This window comes from Stegostoma tigrinum, chromosome 17, assembly GCF_030684315.1.
Source record: "Stegostoma tigrinum isolate sSteTig4 chromosome 17, sSteTig4.hap1, whole genome shotgun sequence".
In the NCBI taxonomy this organism is placed as follows: domain Eukaryota; kingdom Metazoa; phylum Chordata; class Chondrichthyes; order Orectolobiformes; family Stegostomatidae; genus Stegostoma; species Stegostoma tigrinum.
The window spans coordinates 55930504-55951876 of NC_081370.1; the positions used below are offsets into that span (position 1 = coordinate 55930504).

Sequence of the window (21373 nt, forward strand, 5' to 3'; positions counted from 1 at the left end):
GGGTTCAAATCCTGTCATGGTAGATGTGGCATTTGATTTCAATAAAAATCTGGAATTAAGAGTCGAATGATAACCATGAAACCATTGTCGATTGCTGGGAAAAAAAACCCGTCTGGTTCACTAACGTCCTTCAGAAAAGAAAACTGCCATGCTTACCTAGTCTGGCCGACATGAGACTCCAGACCCACAGCATTGTAGTTGACTCCTAACTGCCCCCTAGGATGGGCAATAAATGCTGGCCTACATCAGTGATGCCCTCATCCCGTGAATAAAATAAAACCTAAGTCATACTTCGTGTTTGGCAAAAATGATAGAATGATTGGGATTTTGCTCTCTTTGGGATTGGATATTAAACTTTGTTTGAGGAAAGTGTACATTTTGCTTGGCCTTGGAAAAAGTGCCTTGGGATCTCTTCCAACTGCCAAACAAATATCTCTCGAATGGCCTGAGCAAAGCTAATGTCAATTGTGCCATATCACTTTATCCCGTAGGTTTCTAGCTTTCAGTGAAATTAAGGTATTGATTACCTTAGCTCTTGCCATGTAAGGGGTTAACACTAGATGTATTCTGCATCATCAGTAATGCAAATGATCACATAGCAACAGACAGTAAAGAGAAAGATGGTTTCGTGTCAAGCCTCACGTTACCCTGATGTACAAGAATATTTTACAAGCGGCAAATTTGCAAACAGCTGAGTGTCAACAGTCTCTATTGACATTGATCAAGATTTCAACGTCCCCAAAGATGCAGTGTAATGATAACTGCATCGGCAAAACTTGAGTGGGTTAACAAAGAACTTTTCAAAATAATTGTTTGCCATATTTGAACGACTCAAGAATTCCACTCAGCTTACAATATCAGATTGACTTCGGTTGGAAACCAGCTTGCTGACTTAATTTTTCACATACAAGAACATAAAGAACATTGGAACAGGAGAAAGCCATTCAGTCTCTCAAGACTATTCGACTGTTCAGTGAGATCACATTGATCTACGATCAAACTCCACATATTCAGCTTTGTCTCATTTTTTTCAAACCTTTGGTATAAAATATAGAATTACAACAAATAATTTACCGAGCATCAACCGTCATTTGTGAAAGAGAGGTTCCAAATTTCCAGTACCCATTGAGTGTTGAAGTCCTTCATAGCTTCATTCCTGAAAATTCTGACTTTAGTTTTTCAACCTAATTAGTTGAAGATTTTGACCTGACTCCAGACTCCACAGACAAAAGAGAGAGCTGCTCCTCATTTAACCTATCAGGTCACCTTAATATCTCTAAAACTTTGATCAAATCACCACCTACAATTCTGTATTCCAGAGAGTACAACCTTGGTTTGTGTCATCTCTCCTTGTCCATGGACTCTGGAACTCAGGCATCATTCTGGTTCGTCTTTTGCTACACTCCCTTCCAGGCAAATAAATCCTCCCTAAAGTTTGGTTCCCAGAACTGCACAGAACACAAATGGTACAATGAAAACGAAGCTTTGTATAACTGTTGCAAACGTCCACCCTTCGCATTCTTGTCCTCCAGGTGTAAGACCAACATTCAAATTAAATTTTTGAATATCTTTTACACCAGTTCATTTTAATGATCTGCACTCATGGACCTATAAGTCTCTTGGATCCTCATTGCTCTACTTTTTCAGACTCTTTCAGATTGAAAGTAGATTAATTCAACCTTGCAAATAGCAAACTCCATTTACAATTATTGTTCTCATTCAATTAACAGAGTCATAGAGATGTACAGCACAGGAACAGATCCTTCTGTCCAACTCATCCATGCTGACCAGATATTCTAAATTAATCTAGTCCCATTTGCCAAAAATTTGGCCCACATCCCTACAAACCCTTCCATTTCACATACCCATCCAGATGTCTTTTAAACGTTATAGTTGTACCAGCCTCCACCACTTCCTTTGCAGCTGATTCCACACACACACACCATTCCCTGTGTGAAAAAGTTAGCCCTCAGGTCCCTTTTATATTTTTCCACTCTCACGTTAAACCTATGCCCTCTAGTTTTGGACTCGCTTAACCAGGAAAAAGATCCTGGCTATTCTCCCTGTCCATGTCCCTTTTGGTTTTATAAACCTGTTTTAAGGTCACCCCTCCAGCCTCCGATGCTCCAGGGAAAGTAGCCTCAGCCTATTCAGCCTCACCCCATAGCTCAAGCTCTCCAATCCCAGCAACGTCCATGTAAATTTTTTAAGCACCCTTTCAAGCTTAAGAACATGTTTACTACAGCAGGCAGAACAGAACTGAATGCAGTATTCCAAAAGTGGCCTCACCAATGTCCTGTACAGCCGCAACATGAAAATATTCCTATATTTCAACTGCTGTACTGAATGCATGGACAATAAAGACGTGTTCCAAATGTATTCTTCACGACCTTACCTGCAACTTCCCCTTCAAGGGACTATGAACCTGCACCCCAAGGTCTCCTTGTTCAGCAACATTCCCCAGGACACTATCTGATTTGCCTTACCGAACGTTAACATTTGTTTGGTCGCATTGTGTTCACATCTGCAGTGACCTTTTGAAAGGTCATTTGTAAATATGATGAATACTTCAAGCCTTTCTGTACACAACTGTTCACATTCTGGAGCCCTGTTATCTCAACTGTCACACAGCTAGACTTCTAACCAGATCAACAATGTGCCTTCAAGTCCATATGCCTCAAATTTAGCTAATAATATCATCTCTTACATGTGACTGTCAAATTCCTTCACTGTCCAAATAAATAACTTCAATAGGCTTTTCCATCTCTGCTAGTTTTAGTCACTTCTCAATCAGTTTTGCCAGGCATGGTCCATCCTTTACAAATCCCAGCCAGAATACACTCTGACCAGTTGAGAACATTCAAGCTCATAACATATGTCACAGTCAAATATCTGGTTGAACTAATGCACATTGAGTGTATAAGCCTCTTATTTTGAATAGCTGATGTGATAATTTTTGTAACAACTGAAATGTGATCCTGGAGTAGCACTCTGTTGTCCTCCAACAAATTATAGACATTTATCCTCAGTGGATGATCTTGTTTTATTCCATTTTAGTTACTTGTAATGCATTCCTATTACATTTGAAAAGTTCTGGCTGATTAATGGGTTTGAGGCCAGGATGTCTGAAACAATGTTGATAGTGTTAGTTCTCCAGAGAACTTGATGAGTACAGATCCAATAATGTTCAATCAGCTTCACATCATCCAAGTTAACATAATCACTTGACTGGCACCCAGTCTGCCACCTTCAACATTCACTCCCTCATCACTGATGGCACATTGTGGAACCGGTACAAGATGTACAGCAGAAATTCATCAAGACTCCACCAACACGTTCCAACTGCATGCACCCATTAGCAGGTAGATAGTCAGGGACAGCTCACATGTGGAAGTACCAGCATCAGCAAGATTGCCTCCAAGACTCTCACTGCCCTGACTTGGAACCATTCCTTTCCTGTCATTAGGTGAAGTTCTTGTAACTCCCTTTCTAATACCACAGTAAGTCTTTCAGCTCCATACGAAATGCTACAGTTCAAGAAAGCAGCTCACCACCACCTTGTACATGGGGCAATAAGGGGTGGGAAATAAATGGGGCCCAGCCTGTGGTGCCCATATGCCATTAATAAACAATAATGAAAAAAATAACAACATGTGAGGCTGGATGAACACAGCAGGCCAAGCAGCATCTCAGGAGCACAAAAGCTGACGTTTCGGGGCTAGACCCTTCATCAGAGTGTCTCTGAAGAAGGGTCTAGGCCTGAAACGTCAGCTTTTGTGCTCCTGAGATGCTGCTTGGCCTGCTGTGTTCATCCAGCTTCACACCTTGTTATCTTGGATTCTCCAGCATCTGCAGTTCTCATTATCTCTGATGAAAAGAAAAACTGTTGCTTTCTGTCTCTATTTAGGTACAAGTCCAATAGTTAATTTATACTTGTGTATGGGTTGCAGTCAAAAATTTCATCAATATCAGCCTACCATTGTGATTAAACAAACACATTCATTATATGCTATTTTGTCAAAATAAAAACTGGTGATGCTTTCTTTCAATGCAATTACTGTCAGAGAAGATTGAAAGCAATAAAGTTGGTGTTGGGGTGTGAAATACTTTGGCTTGGCAGCAGCTTTTTTGAGCCATAATGAGTTTCTATAAACAACATCAACACACACCTCTGCCTTGGCATGATTCCAAATGATTACAGCTCGAGTTTAAAAGTGCTACGGCAGACCATTCTGTAGATAACCAATAATTGCAAGAAAGAGCACAGAAAGTCAGATCAAACAGTAAGTGTGATCCAGCTGTTTTTGCCCCACGATGCATGGTTTTCTGCTCTGTACAAGATTATTTGTGTTTGATACTGAATAATTGTAAAATTAAAAGGAAAGTGGGGAGCAGTCTGAAGCAGAGATAGGAAGAACTGTGGATGTTGGATTTTGAGATAACACAGTGCTGAGCTGGAGGAACGCAGCAGGCCAGGCAGTACCAGAGGAGCAGGAATGTTAACGTTTGGGTCTGGGCTCTTGAAGCAGCCTCCATACTTTTACAGTGTAGATAATACAGTTGTCTAAACACTGATAATCATACTTCTGAGGTGGATTTGGTTATTTCAGTTGGTTGGATGGCTGTTGTGTGATGTGGAGCGATGCCAACAGCGTGGGTTCAATTCCCTCATGAGCTGACGTTATCATGATGACCTTGCCTTCACAACCTCACCCCTTGCTGGAGAGCCACGGGCACTCAGATTTAACACAAGCATCTCTCTCCAATGAGAGAGCAGCCCCAAAATCCTCTGGGACTAGGATGACACTACCTATACCAGTAAGCCACTCAAACTAGGCAGTATAGAGAAAAGGAGTGGTGGGGAAATGATGCAGGAAGAAAAAAGATAACATCCATTTTCAAACAATTACAGATTTATTACTTGTAGTTAGTTAACAACATTTCTGAGACTGCTTTTTACAGCTAATTAAGTACTTTTTAAACTTGTTAAAATTCAGACAATGCAATAACTAAGAAATAGAAAATAGGAGCAGTAGTAGGCCGATTGGCCCTTCAAGCCTGCTGTGTCATAGCTGATTATGCAACTCAAAACCCTGTTTTCATTTTCTCTCCGTATCCTTTGATCCCCTTTGCCCTAAGAAATATATCTATTGATATACAGACATAATGTGCAAGCAGCCATGAAATAATGACCAGCTAATCTGCTAGAATGATATGGTAGCCTGATAATTTGTTGGCCAGCAGGTTGAGGAGAATGTATTCTCCTTCTCTTATTCAACATTGTGCTATATCTACTTTTTAAAAATTTATACAACTGAATTACGGACATCTGGCAGTGTGGTACTTGTTCAGTACTGCACTGAAGTGTCTGGAAGATGTGGTGAAATCCTGGTATAGCAATTTGGGCTCTCAACCTACTGACTACAGAGACAAGAGCTCTGCAAGGCAGGAACAGAATTCAGTCCTTTTCCCTCTGAACAGTTGTTGAAAATCTGAGGCTTTACTACAACATTTTGTTGGCAAACTTCCTCTCTTCTCCAGCCTGACCCGACTGTTGGCATCTTCACAGATGCAAGGAAAACAGACTCAAACAATCCGATATTGCAATTACATCTCAAAGTGAGCAGAAATGTTGCAGTTCTGTGTCAGAGAAATAATAATGTTCACAGGGGCTCGATATTGAAAAGAAAATCCAATGCCCTGATTTATAAAATTCTTGTCACCTTATCACCTGCTGTCTTTTCCAATGCCTGTTTAGCTGCTAATAGTTTGCGTTCCAGATCAGTCAGCTGCTGTGCCTAGGGAGAGAAAGGCACAAGAAATAGTAATGTACAAAGCAGAACAACATAAATGTGCATTTAAAATCTGCCTGAGCATAATACAGAATAAGACCATACAACCACAAGAAATAGAAACAGGAGCAGCAGGTTCAGTCCTTTGAGCCGTCTCCACCATTCAAGAGAACCATGGCTGAACCGACACTCCTCATGTCCACTTTCCTGCTCTTTCCCCGTAACCCTGGATTCCTGGAATTTTGTTCAACTAAATGAGGGGTGTTGGTAAACAAGGGCAGGACTTACATAGTTAATGGTAATGGTAGGACTCCGGGGAATGTTGTTGAACTGGGAGACTCAGGGATTCAGATACACTGTTCCTTGAAAATTGCATCACACATAGACAAGGTGGTTAAGGCAGCATTTAGCACACTTGCCTTCATTGCTCAGTCCATTGAGCATAGGAGTTGGCAAATCATATTGTGGCTGTACAGGATGTTGGTGAGGCAACTTTGGAGTACTGCGTACAGTTCTGGTCATTCTGCCAAAGGAAGGATACTAGTAAATTGGAGAGGGTGCTGAAAAGATTTACAGGGATGTTACCAGAAGTGGAGGTTATAAATGGAATAGCTGGATAGGCTGGGAATCTTTTCACCGGACCATAGGAGGTTGACAGATGACCTTGAAAAGGTTTATAAAATCATGAGGGCCATAGATAAGGTGAATAGCAAAAGTCTTTCCCCTAGCTTGGGGAGTTTAAAAATAGAGGGTGTAATTTTAAGGAGAGGGAGAAAATTTTAAAAGGGGCCTGAGGGGCAACTTTTTCACACAGAGAGTGGTGCATGTGTGGAATGAACTATCAGAGGAAGTGGTAGGTACAAGCACAGCTACAACATTTAAAATACATTTGGGCAGATACATGAATTGCAAAGTTTTAAAAGGACATGAACCAAATGCAGACAAATGGGACTAGTTTCATTTGGGAAACCTGCCTGGCATGGATGCGTTAAACTGAAAGGTTTGTTTCCATGTTGTATAACTCTATGATCCTTTGACTCTATTACTCTACTGATCAAGGACCTATCTACCTCAGCACTAAATATACACAAGGACTCTGCCCCTACTGCTCTCTGGCAAGGGGTCCCAAAAATTCACAGCCCTCAGAGAAGAAATTCTTAAATTCTCAGTCTTAAATTGGTACCTCTTCATTCTGAGACTATGCCCTTTGGTCCAAGACTGTCCCATAAGGGGAACCATCCTCTTAGCATCTACCCTGTCAAGCTCCTTAAGAATCTTATATGTTTTAATGAAATCACTGCTCATTTCTTGAAGGTCCGATGAGTTTAACCTTTATTCATCACACAATCGCTCCAAATCAGGGTGTCATCTTAGGGGACCTTCTCAATCTGCCTTCAATAAAATAATTTTCTTAAATCAGGAGACCAAAACTGCTCACAGTCTCCATATGTGGTCTCACTGCACCTTGTACAGTTGGAGTAAGGCTTCCCTACTTTTAAATAATAGCATTATCTCACCAAATCATTGAAAGGCCACATGTTGATTAATAAACATTGCTAGCTGGTACTAAACAGTTACAGGTCCACTCGTGTGGCCTTAATTTTGGGCTAGGTTCAAATTCCACCTGTTTCCTGGAAGTATGCGTCATAACACGTGTGAATCAGATTGATTCAAAATAATGTTTGTAAAAAATGGGCTCTTATGAAACAGTCATAGCACCCCAATCTCTGAGTCAAAAGGTCCAGGTTTAAATCTCACCAAATTTTCAGGTCTGCTGTGCGATTAGTATCCAAACAGCATGATTTAAGCAAAACAAAAATTGACTGATCTTATGGACTGGAGTGAATATAGATCTATCCTCAGAAAATGTCATGATAGGCTCTGATGAGGAAGGTCAATCCAGACATTTTAAGTTTACATCTCGAAGGTCCTTGAAGCCCAGTTGCATCTCACCATTGTTCTCTTGCGCTAGGAAGCTAGTGTATAATCTTCACAATCAACACTAGCATCCAGAATGAGAGAGCACTGGGGTTTACACCAGTGTGTGGTTCCCCTCATGCCCCAGGCAGTACACAGTAATGTTACACATCTACTAGTAGAACTTGTTGTATAGCACGCCCCCAGAGCTAGGAGCTCCGAGATCGAATCCTGACACAGAACTTGATGACCAGGGAAGATGTGTCCATAACACATCGGAGCAAAGTGTGTAACATCCTGGAACTTTCTTTTAAAAGACATTGATAGCACATGGTAAAAGCAGGAGAAATTCCTGGTCAGCCATGTGATGGGAAGCATGTTAGAGGTATCAACATTACTATCCATAGATCCAGGCTACAACATGCATGTAGAAAGTGTCTGTGGCCACTGTAGCTCAACATTCCTGAGTGAACTTTAATTCACAATCATTGCCACTTAGAGCGAGTAGAATTTTTTTAATGTTAATAACTTTGCAATTTAGCATTCAGGTTGCAAACTATTTTCTTGAATAAACACCATTGTATATAACATTCCATTATTGTTTGGACTTAGAATTATCACATCTACTTGCAAAATAGCCAAGCCGAAAAGGACTAGTTGGTGTTTCTGCTCCACCTATTTTTGCTAAATGCATCTCACCTCCCCACTTCCAACCTTACCATCCCCAATTATCTCCTCACTACCTCAGGCTATACAATAATTTTTTGACGAATATTTATAAGAAGGAATTGTTAAAAAAAACAAAAATTGAGTAAAGGTTTCAAGATTTGTGATTTGGTTGCAATCACATTAATTAAAATTAATCAATTGAGAAAGCTTGCTAATTAACCTAAAACAGACTGTAAATATAATCACATTTTATAAATGATGTATCTTCTAAACTGATGAATAAATTCAGAAATAAGAGCAGCTCAGTTTGGATCTTTTCTAATAAGATTTTGAAGCATTCTTGCTTAAAATGCTGCTTATTTGCAGGTTTGACAACTAAATCAGGAATAAACTTATTAAAAAATAATTGACTGTAAGAAACTAAAGGGAAGCTGTGCAGCACAATGTCCTTGCTTAGAGTACCTCCATCTGAGTCTAGCTAAAATTAGTGGCATTAAACCTTCGCCTTTTTGCTGACTGCAACTGTTTCACATGAATTCATTTGGCATCATTCTGGATTGACTTTTAGGCATTAATCCATGCAGCAAACTGAATTTAATGTTATGTTAATTGGACCTCAGATGACAATAATCAGGGACTGGAATTCAAGATAGCATTGAGAAAGTATCATATGTTGCCCAAATGCGGCATAAATTTAATTAAAACACAGTTAATCGATCACGTGGCATAATAGCCAATATTTTGCAAAGTATGTAAAGTTTTTTTCTTGCACGTTCTATATTTGTAAAATAAAGAGACGTCGGTTAAATCTTTCACTATGCTCTTTCTTCCACTGAATCTATATGACACATGCCTGACTTGGGACTGATACATAGTGCAAAGGTATTGCATTCTGCCAGCACAGATTCTTCAATTTAATGAAGGTAGACAGTTGCCTAAAATATATATGCACTTGCCTCAAGCCTTCTCTATATCAGGCAAACTAAAGACCTGAAGGTATTGCTCAGAATTAGAAATTTTGATAGCAGTATATGAAGCCATAGAGTTGTACAGAACTGAAACAGATCCTTCGGTCCGAACAGTCCATGCTGACATTAATACCATTCCGACCTGCCTGTGCTCGGCCCATATCTCTCCAAACATTTCTTATTCATGAGCTTGTTATTAAAAAAACGTTTTAACTGTACCCACATCCACTACTTCCTCTGGAAGTTCATTCCACACACGAACCACTGTGTAAAAACAAAATTGCCCGTCATGTCTTTTTAATATTTTTCTCCTCTCACCTTAAAAACTGCCCTCTAGCCTTGACAACCCCCATCAAAGGGAAAAGACATCTGCGATTCACCTTATTTATACCCCTTATGATTTTATAAACCTCTATAATATTACCCTCAACATCCTACGCTCCAGTGAAGAAAAGTTCCAGCCCATCTAGCCCACCCTTGAAAGTCACTCCTGGCGAGTAGTTCCTGGTAAATCTTTTCTGAACCCTCTCCAGCTTAATAATATCATTCCAAAAGGAGGGTGACCACAACTTGACAGAGTACTCGAGGAGCAGTCTCACCAACATCATGTACTCAACATAACGTCCCAACTCCCTTTTCAAAGGTCTCAGCAATGAAGAATGTGTGCTAAACACCTTCTTAACCACCCTGCCTACTTGTGATGCAAGCTTCAAAAAAAAATTATATACCTGATTCCCCAGGTCTCTCTATTCTACAACATCACCCAAGGTCCTACTTTTAATTGTTTAAGTCCTGTCCTTGTTTGTTTCACCAAAATGCAATACCTCACATTTATCCAAATTAAACTGCCACTCCTCAGCCTATTGACCCAGTTGATTAAGATCTCCTTGCAACCTGAGATAACCTTCTTCACTGTCCACTGTACCACCAATTTTGGTGTCTGTCACAAACTTTCTAACTTACGACTTGCGAAGATGTTTCAGTTGTTTGGACAGATACACAAATGAAATGGAATTAAGATTTAATAGATTATTCCTTATAGCACAAATTTCTGCTCCCAGATGATTTGAGAACAACAATGAATATGAGAAATTAATTGGGAAGAAGAATCCAAAATCAGATTCTCGACTTCAAAATAAATCTGAGCAAATGCAGACACAAGGGGCTGAATGGCCTCTTTCTGTGCCTTAACTGTTCTGCAATTCTCTGATTTTGAGAGTTAAGCACTTCATCTTCTGAATATGAGTTGGTCTCCTGGCATCAGAGATTAGGAACCTCATACGCAGGAATTTGTATCTTATTAATTATGCAACTCACTGGAATGCACTTTTAATGATTCAGATCCTCAATCAATGCAGCAAACGTGCATCTGGTGACCCTAATGCTCCTCTTTACCACTTCCATCACTTTAGTGATCATCCAAAGTGTATTGATGGGCTGGTTTGCATTTGTCCACCGTTGTGTGTATCTTACGACATTCCTCGGCATTTATGCAACAATGTGGAAAATTACAAATGTTGCAGCTGACCTGGAACAGCTTAATTTGGGGATGCACGTATGTTCTGGAACACAGCTCCAGGGTACTGAGCACTATTTCCAGAACACTGTCAGGGCCTATAGCCCATTCAGACATTTCTAGAAATCACATGGTGTGAACTGAATTGGCTAAAAAAGTGTCCTCAGTAACACTGGGGACCTCTAGAGGAGGCTGAGTTGGATCTTCCACACAGATTGTTGCAAATGCTTCAGCCTTTTCTTTTGCTCTGATATGTTGAACGTCGCTACTGTTGAGGATAGAGATATTTGAGGATCTGCTTCCTCCATGTGGATGTTAAATTATCTATTCAGACTAGATGTGGTAGCACTGCAGAGCTTAGATCAGAGCCGCTGGCTGTGAGATAACTTAGCCCTGTCTATCACTTGCTGCTTATGATGTTTGGCACAGAAGTAGTCCTGCTCCGTAGCTTCACAAGGTTGACACCTCATTTTCAGGTATGCCTGGTGCTGGTCCCGGCACAGTCTCTTGCATTCTCCATTGAACTAGGGTTGATCCTCTGGCTGCTAGTAGTGGTAGAGTGGGGGTATGCCAGGCCATGAGTTTGTAGATTATGTCGGAGTATAATTCAGCTGAAACAAATAGCTAATAGCTGATAGCTCCTCATGGATTCCTAGTTTTGAGATGGTAGATCTGTTTGATGTCTATTCCCACTTAGCATGGTGACAGTGCCACACAACAAAATAAAAGGTATTCAATTTGAAGACAAAACTTGATCTCCACATGGCTGAGTGATGGTCACTCCTACTGATATTGTCATGGGCACATGCATTTGCAGCTGGCATTGTGGTAAGGATGAGATCAAGTGCATTTTATCCTCTTGTCAGTTCCTTCAACATCTGTCAGAGATTCAGTCTAGCAGCTACATCTTTAGGGTTTACCAGCTCATTCAGTGGTGGTCTTACCACTCGTGGTGATGGCCATGAAATCCCCAACCAAGAATACATTCTGTGTCCTTGCCACCCTCAATGCTTCCTCTAACTGTTGTTCAATATGGAGGAGTACTGATTCATCAGCTGAGGGAGGACAGTACGTGGTAATCAGCAGGAGGTTTACTTGTTCAGCCTGAAGCTATGATTTCTTTGGGTCCAGAGACAACGTCGAGGGGACCCAGGAAAGCACCTCCATCTCTGCCAGTGGGATGGTGATGGTGTTGTTGAGGACATTGTGCATAAGCTATTATTCTATGAGGATGATTATCGCAGGGTGTTTCTTGACCAGTCTGTGAGCTAGCTATCACAATTTTGCTCTCTGTGCTTCAAGTGGCGTCCAGTTTCAAATTTTTTTTGAGGCATTTAGCAGCTTGATATAACTGATTGGCTTGCTAGGCCACTTCAGAGGCAGTTAAAAGTTAAGCACTACTGCACATCTGGAGTCAAGTGTAGGACAGACGAGGTCAGGACAACTGATGTTCTTCCAGATTAGTAAAGGTAAAAGAAAGATGCCATGGTCCCAGAGGACCATAACCCTGTTCTTTCATTAGACAGAGAGTGGAGTGCAGGGACTGCGAGTGCGGGGAGTGTGGAGTGCGAGAGAGAGACGTGAGAAAATATGACTTGAGCACAACGAAGGGTCAGAACCCCACCATTGAGGGGTGAGGTTGATAAAACAGGACCTTTATTATAACCTCATCCCAGTTCACATTAGTGAACCAGATGGGTTTTGATGACAACGCATTCAAGGTCATTATTAGACATCAAATTCTAGATCCCAGTCCTTAGTACCTCCTCCAAATATTATGACTAACATCCGTGCTCCTAAGAGTCATCTGGAGTGCCTTGACTTCAGACCCTATCTATCAGGTATCTCTGACCTCCAGCTCCCTCCACTTCTACCACCATTGCCCAGCAATAACTTCCAAATAGGCTGGAGAATAAAAGAAGAAATAAATAAAGCCTGTCAGAAAGTAGTGATGATCTTGGTAGATCTTAATATATATGTAGCCTCAAAAATTCAATTGGGCAGAGGTAGCTCAGATTAGGAGATCATTGAGCATTTAAATTGCACACTTCTTAATACAGCATGTTCTTGAGCAAACTAAAGAGCAGATCATATTGGACCTGGTATTACTCAATGAGGCATATTAACGACCTCAGAGTGGAAGTGCCCATATGTAGTAATGACTGTAGTTTGGTTTACTTTTACATTGACTGAAGGAGAGAAGGGTGGGTCCAAAACTGGCACTTTAAACTTAAAAAAAAGGGTAATTATGAAGGCATGAAAGTAGAACTTACTGGTGTGAAGTTAAAAATTAGTTTAAGGTATGGGCTGAGACAGATGCAGTGATCAGGGGAGATTTTAGAAAGTACGAAATAAAGGCAGTCCAAGGGGAAGGAAAAATTCCAAGGGGAGAATTTACTCTTCAATGAGTTTTGCCATGTGACCTGAAGAACACTAGGACATAAAGAATGCTAATTTGCATGAAAAAATGGAAAGTTACTACAACCAGAATAAGTTAAAATCTTCAAGGTGACAGCAATAGGTGATGGGAGAGAAAAGGAAGATTTTTTTTAAGTAGATGTTTTGTATAAAGTCATAACATAATTGTTTTTAAAATTAATTTGTGAGATGTAGGCATACTGACTGCACCAGCATTTATTGCCTGACCCTGACTGACCTTGGGAAGGTGACAGTGAGCTGGTTTTTTGAACTAATGCTGTCCACAGTCTGCAGATAGACCCACAATGCCCTCAGAGAAGGAATTCCAGGATTTTGACCCAGCAAAGCCCTTGGAACAGCAATATATTTTCAAGTCAGGAAGGTAGATCCATATGCCCACGAGGGAAGGAATTCTAGGATTATGATCCAACAGCACTGAATGAATTCCTGCCTTGATTCTATTTTGCGCTTATTACAGGCATGAGACATTACTTGCTTTATTTTGGTGAGGTTCGTTTGAATAGTATGAAGCTGTTTTCACAAGTAGGGTCATTATGTCATGTGGTATCCAACATATTATTGCGAAGGCTAACATTAACCAGAATACATAAGACTGAATTTTGATTAAATGCTATAGCTGAATATTTATTTAAAAGTTGCAGATCAAATTGTCTAATACTGTATTTTAATTAAACTTTAATTAAAAATGTAATTAGTAATGCTGATTAATACATCAGTCTACTTTTTATATGGTATTTACATGCAAACCAACAGATTGATTAATTAGCAGTCAGTTGCAGTCAGAATTTGTCAATTACTTGGATGTTGGCATTATTTATTTATGTACTGAAAGGACTTTTTGAAATAGCAACATTCAATTAAACATATTTATTTATCCATGAACATTATACTTCACTTTCATTTTAAAAGGAAATCAAAGCAAGCTAGTTTAAAAATTTAAAATTCAGATTCAGGAGAATTAGAGCTTTTTTTATAGATTAAGTGGCTGCTGTAAATGGTAGCACTCCTATTATATTCATGTATGGATAGCAGCAGAAAATTAAAATGCCTTCACTGTGATCTCAAGGATGTCTTTAGGCACAGTGGGCAGAGACCCACCCTCTGAACCAGAGGCTCTGGGCTCAAACCCCAGCACATGATCAAGGAAAACAACTATGGATAGTAGTGACTACAGAACAGTTGAATTTTACATTCAGTTTGAGGGAGGAGAGTGTTTTAAATCGAAATAAGGGCCATCGATGGGTTTATGGTTATATTGTAGCCGACCACGATGTGGCCCAAAGGATTAGTTATGCCTTTACTCGTAAAAACAGTTACTGAGCATGTGCACATTCAGCTATGTCACCATGATACCAGATCAGATGGAATGGGGATCTGAGTAAGTTTATTTCTAGATATGTCCTCTCTTACCATCCCTTCTATATATATATATAATTAATTGGAAGCAAGGGGAGGGCCCCATGGTATTATCACTTGACTGTTAATCCAGAGACCCAGGTAATGTAGGGGCCCTGGGTTCGAATCCTGCCATGACACATGGTGGAATTTGAATTCAATAAATATCTGGAATTCAGAATCCAATGATGAACATGAATCTGTTGTCAATGGTCTGAAAAAATCCAACTGGGTCACTAATGTCCCTCAGGGAAGGAAAGTGCCATCCATACCTGGGAAGGACTACATGTGACTCCAGACCCACAGCAATATGGTTGACTCTGAAGTGCACTGTGGGCAATTAGGGATGGGTAATAAATGCTGCCTGGCCAGCACTGCCTTCATCCCGTTAATGAATACTAAAAAAGAAGAGTTGGTCATGACTAACTTAGGAAAGTACACGGATGCTCACTGATAGTCAATTATTCTTGGGAGCATCGCTAAAGTTAATGCTTGAGAACTTTGATGAAAAGTCTCCAGTTTGTTTGTCTGGTGGATATAGGTTCACAGAAAACACTGATCTGGTTCCTATACTGAACAAGAACTACAGTTTATTCCAAACAAATAGGTTCTGACTACAGGTAAACAAAACTATGGATGATCATCATCCAGTTACAACCAGCCAAGTTGTAGCTCTCCTTTTAAAATACCTGCAGATACATTGAGACAGGCACTAGCGGGTAGTAAAATGATTGGCTCAATTATTAGAGGACGGAAATAATGGGGAGTCATAGTTCAACAGCATCAGTCCTCAGACATCAATTTGCTCTTCGTTTTTATTCCCGAAAATCTTCTGCTCATTCCTTCCAGGTTCTTTTGGTTCTCCACTGCAGACAGAGGGGACTTACACTTCAATTTCACAGCAACTGATAACAACCAACAGCTTATAACAAATTTAGGGTTAAAATGACTCATTATTTTTGGACTTGACATGGAGATGCCAGTGTTGTACCATATGTCACCTGACAAAGGAGCAGCACTCTGAAAGCTAGTGAACTTAATTAAACCTGCTGGACTATAACCTGGTATCATGTGACTTCCTACTTGGGACTGGAGTTACTTTGTTGCAGACAAAGAGACAGAATTTTTTTCCAATCTGAAGATCTTCTGTCTCTGTATCCTTCATACATACCGGCTTCTGAGCTGCTCAGGTAATAGTCTGAGTGTTGTCACAACAGAAAACAATGCATCTGTTGTGACTGAATCTCACTCTGCAGACATCACCCCAAGCCCCACCCACTCGCCATTGTGTTCTCTCTCCTGTCTAACTGTTTACAAAGCAACAGTGTAAACACAACTCACAATGCTTTCACGTAACTTGTTTTTAAATATCCAGCAATTCCTTCCAGTGCTTGACAATAAAATAATCCCTTTGCTATGTCATTCTGCAATCAAAAACACACCCAGTTTTTACAACAGTCATTAGAGATATTGGGAACTGTAGATGCTGGAGAATCCAATATAACAAAGTGTGGAGCTGGATGAACACAGCAGGCCAAGCAGCATCTTACAGCAGGAAAGCTGATGTTTTGGGCCTAGACCCTTCATCAGAGTCATTAGTCTGGCTATATTCCACCTCCCATCAAAATTCCAGACATAATCTTATGACGGGTCAAGTGAAACATCTTGCAAATCCATCCAAGCATGCTAAGGGCAGGTGCTAAGAATGGGAAAGATTCCTGGTCAGTCATCTGATGGAAAAGAAAGTTGTACCATCTCTACCATCAACATCAAAACTTCCAGTTTCCAAAATAAGTGCAAAAGTACAAATCCCTGTATGAACTGTTTCAAACATAAAAGCATTAAAGCATAAAGCAGAAGTACAAAGGGATCTGGGAGTGTTGGTCCAGGATTTTCTAAAGGTTAACTTGCAGGTAGAGTCTGTGATTAAGAAAGCGAATGTAATGTTGTCGTTTATCTCAAGAGGATTGGAATATAAAAGCAGCAATGTGCTTCTGAGACTTTACAAAGCTCTAGTTAGGCCCCATTTAGAATACTGTGTCCAATTTTGGGCCCCACACCTTATGAAGGGCATACTGGCGCTGGAGCAATTCCAGCAGAGAGTCACACGGATGATCCCTGGAATGGTAGCTTTAACGTACGGTGAATGGCTGAGGATCCTGGGATTGTATTCCTTAGAGTTTAGAAGGTTGAGGGGAAATCTAACAGAAACTTACAAGATAATGTATGGGTTAGAAAGGGTGGATGCTGGGAAGTTGTTTCCGTTAGGTGGGGAGACTAGGACCCGTGGGCACAGCCTTAGAATTAGAGGGGGCAAATTTAAAATGGAAATGAGGATACATTTCTTCAGCCACAGAGTGGTGGGCTAATGGAATTCATTGCCACAGAGCGCAGTGGAGGCCGGTACGTTAAATGTCTTCAAGGCAGAGATTGATAAATTCTTGATCTCACAAGGAATCAAGGTCTACAGGGAGAGTGCAGGGAAGTGGAGTTGAAATGCCCATCAGCCATGACTAAATGGCGGCATGGACCCGATGGGCCGAATGGCCTTACTTCCACTCCTATGTCTTATGGTCTTATGGTCTAAACCACACATAGAGGCCATGACGTTCTATTTAATATTTGTTTTGTAGTACATCAAACCTACAGAATTCCATTATTAATTGTTTAGGGGCTGAATTCCAGATAATTCATTTATTCTGTATATTTAGCGCTGTGATCATACATTAAATGCTTGACAAGTTCACAAGGGGATTATTTCAAACGATCCATTGTATAATTGTTAGTAATGAAGTGACCATCATCATTGCACTGAAAAGATGTTTCAGAGCACTCTCCTGATTCTCTGCTTTCTCTTTTATATTGTAGCTGGTTTAGTACAACTGAGAGCATTTAAGAATTAACCGCAAAGCTGTCGGTCAGGAGTGGCATGCAAATCAGAGCTGGTAAAAATGACAGAGATAACAAAGTGTGGAGCTGGATGAACACGGCAGGCCAAGCAGCATCTTAGGAGCACAAATGACAGACTTCATTCCCTCAAAGATCTCAATAAACTCAATTTGGTTTTATGATACACCAGAAATCTGCAGAAGGCAGCTCTTAAACATTTTGAGCAGAAAATTACATTCGCCTCGGATTTTGTTGAAGAGAGTCTGTGATTTCAGGCTTGCCTGTACCCACTGGGGACCAGACCCAAAATTCACAAATGCATCACCTGTCCTTGATAGTTGCATAGCTCTGGGTGGTGAGCCCTGGTCTCTACTTTGCTTCTGGCATCGTTTGCACACTCTGGGGGAAACAGTGCTGTCTAAAAAAAGTGCACCGTTTATAAAGGTACAATTCCTGTAAAAGCATAGGAAGGATGTTTCTAAATGCAGAGGATGCAAAAAGGATTTACAAAGATATTACCAAGATGAGGACGTTTGTGTTATAAAAGAGAGGTTGGATAGGCTGAGACTTTTTCTCTACAGCATGGGAAATTGAGGGGTGAACTAAAACAGGAGTTATTGGAAAAGCTCAACAGGTCCTGGCAACATCTGGGAAGAAAAAAAATCAGAGTTAATGTTAGTTCAGGTGTGAACTTATAGAGTCAGGTTTGGATATTTGGTCAGCTTGGATGAGTTAGACTGAACGGTTTCTTTCTGTACTTTATAAGTCTATGAATTTATGACTTGAAATTAAAACTTAGTGATGCAGTAAAATATCTTAATTCTTTCCATTTGCTCATGCCTGACAGTGAGGTGATCTTGAGAAGTAGAAGGCATTGAAAAACATCAGGAGTTAAATCTGGAAAAACACAGTGCTTTTTTTTTGCTTTGTGTGGGGTGTTCTTGAATCGTAGAATCACTAGTGTGGAAACACACCCTCCAGCCCAACAAGTCCACACTGACTCACACAGCATCCCACCCAGACCCATACCTGAACACTACGGGCAATGTAGCATGGCCAATCCATCTAGCCCGCACATTTTTGGATTGTGGGAGGAAACCGGAGCACCTGGAGGAAACCCATGCAGACACGGGGAGAATGTGCAAACTCTACACAGACAGTCACGCAAATGCAGAATTGAATCTGGGTCCCTGGTGCTGTGAGGCAGCAGTGCTAAACCATGAGCTACTGTGCTGCCCCAAATGATGAATGTTCCATGTCACCAATGAAGTCAAACACATTCTCTATGTTTCATGCTGCAGTGTGGAATCTGACTGCATCTCTACACCCTTTGTAACTTCAGCTGAGGAAGGGGAAGGACGGGTAGGTGGACATTCATCTGAATCCTTGGGGTCCTCTCGAGGCATTCAAGAGGGCACTGGATGATAGGAATTGTAAAAATAATGATGTGCGAGGGTACAGGACCAAAGCAGGGGATTTACATTGGGGATGATGCTCAATTACTGAGCCGGTTCAGGCATATTGGGCCAAATAGCTTCCTTCTGCACCATAAGAATTCTGCATTCCTGGGTCAACAAGGTGATAATCTTCCTTTTCTTCACTTGGTCCATCTTCTCTGCTTCCTTGATTTTGGCAGCAAAAGTGCTGGTGATTACCTGGGTGCTTTTGTTAGCCTCATTGTCTATGGGTAGTGACATTCACTGAGCAATGCTGCTTTTCAGATTTTCCCCTCACAAGAAAGGGCAGATTTGGGGTGCCATCCATGTTGGTGCAGTCCATAGCCGTGGCATGTTGATCACTTCACTTACAATCATTACTTGTTTCAGCTTTAAACATTTTAAAAGGCAATCAGGTAAAATGCAATAAAATAATTTAATGTTGTAAATATTCATTGAGCACATGGGGGTTTTAGGTTATCCCTTAGAGTATTCCATGACAGATTCCCATGGGTTTATTGCTGACTGCCTAATGTGGGTACATATTGTTTACAAAAATCTTCTGACAGTGACTTTAATTTACAGATGACAGTCAAGAGAACTAATTATTCACATTATCGAAGAATTAGATTGGTGTAGAGGGAACTGCATCATTGGACTTTTTCCACTCCGGGGGTGGGGGGGGGAGGGGGGGGGGGGAAAATGGAATTCATGCAGTCAGAACTTTGTTGATGGGTTGAATGGCCTCCTTCTGTGCTGAAATCAATGTGTCTAGAAGTCCAGAGGAGTGATAGATAATTGATTTCAATGATGTCCTTCAGAAGGGATACACAGCATATCAGGGGGGACAGGTCAATTTCTACAGTAGGAAAAATTACGGATTCCTTACTAAAGGAGAGAACAGAAAAAAAAACTTCTAGAAATGAGAAAGTTAGTAAACTGGCTTAACTAATTTTTGAGGTGGTAATAATGGGGGTGCACAATGGTGTAGCCATAGATATAATTTATTTAAATTTTTCCAAAAGATATGAATAACATTCCTGTTATCAGGTTAATAAATAAGGGCAGGGAATGTGCCATCGGGGACAAATGGCAGAATGGATTGCTTGGTGGCTTCAAGGTACAAAGCAGGGAGTGGCATTAATGAGAGTAGGTGGGAAGTGGATCAGTGTCAGGATCATCGCTGTTCACAATTTCCATTAACAATTCGAGCTTTTGAATTAAAAACATAAACAGTACAGCACAGTCCAGAGCCTTCAACCCATGATGTTGTGCCGACCTATTATCCCACTAAGATCAAACTACCCTGCATAAATTACAATTCACTATCATCCACATGTCTATCCAAGAGACGTTTAAATATCTCTAAAGTGTCTGAATCCACTACCACTGCCGGCAGCACATTCCATGTGCCCACCACTCTCTGTGTGAAGAACCTACCACTGACATCTCCCCTATACCTTCCTCCAATTACCGTAAAATTACACCCCCTCATGATAGTTATTTCCAATGTGGGAAAACGTCTCTGACTATCCACTCTATCCAGGTCTCTCATCATCTTATACACCTCTAAATTTGTAGGTGATATAAATGAAAAGGAGTGACAATGCAAAGAGGACTGCAACAACACATAGAACAGGAGTAGGTCATTTGGCCCCTTGACCCTGCTCTGCCATTGAATAGGATCATGGTTGATCCCATGCTCCTCATATCCACTTTCCTGCATTTTTCCCATCACTTTGGAGACTTGTATACTGATAAAGAATCTATCCTTTTATACTGAAAACGCCTTGAAACAAAGGGCCAATATTTCATTTGCAAGAGGACATTAATAACTTTCAGAATGGGCAAGTAGTTGACAAATTCAGCTTAATGCAGATAAATGCGAAGGTGTAGATTTAATTCAGAAAAAAATAGGCTGGTAATTTATTATTTGGAAGGCGCAAGTCTTAGTGGATAGAGGGCCGAAGGAATCTCAGTACAAATACATCAATCATTAAAAACGAAGTTACGGATTTGTAACGCAGTTAAAAAAAAACAAGCATTAGACTTTACTTCAATGATACAATTTTGAAGTTGGAAGATTACTCCGAATGTGATTGATAGGCAGTGCTGGTATCTTTATTATCAAACTTTCTGCACTCTCTCTTGTGCTTATCCTTTTAAATTGAGACAATTAAAATTGCTCAGTTCTGGTGAAGAGTCACCAGACCTAAAACATTAACGTTGATTTTTCTCTTCGCAGATGCTGCCAGACCTGCCGAGCTTTTCCAGCTACTTCTGCTTTAGTTCACAATTAAAATTGCACTCCGTACTCTAAATGAAATCAGAGGTCACACAAATCAGGTTATA

General features: G+C 40.5%; 1 protein-coding gene across 4 annotated transcripts in view; it reads right to left on the bottom strand.

Annotated features, from left to right (window-relative positions):
- The window catches only part of LOC125459352 (leucine zipper protein 2-like), a 333928-nt gene that overhangs the window by 98070 nt on the left and 214485 nt on the right, over nucleotides 1-21373 (bottom strand). For all 4 annotated transcript variants that reach the window (XM_048545724.2, XM_048545725.2, XM_048545722.2 and 1 more), the window contains exon 8: nucleotides 5724-5798. In XM_048545724.2, the coding sequence (XP_048401681.1) occupies nucleotides 5724-5798 (75 nt within the window). The remainder of the gene's footprint in view (nucleotides 1-5723; nucleotides 5799-21373) is intronic.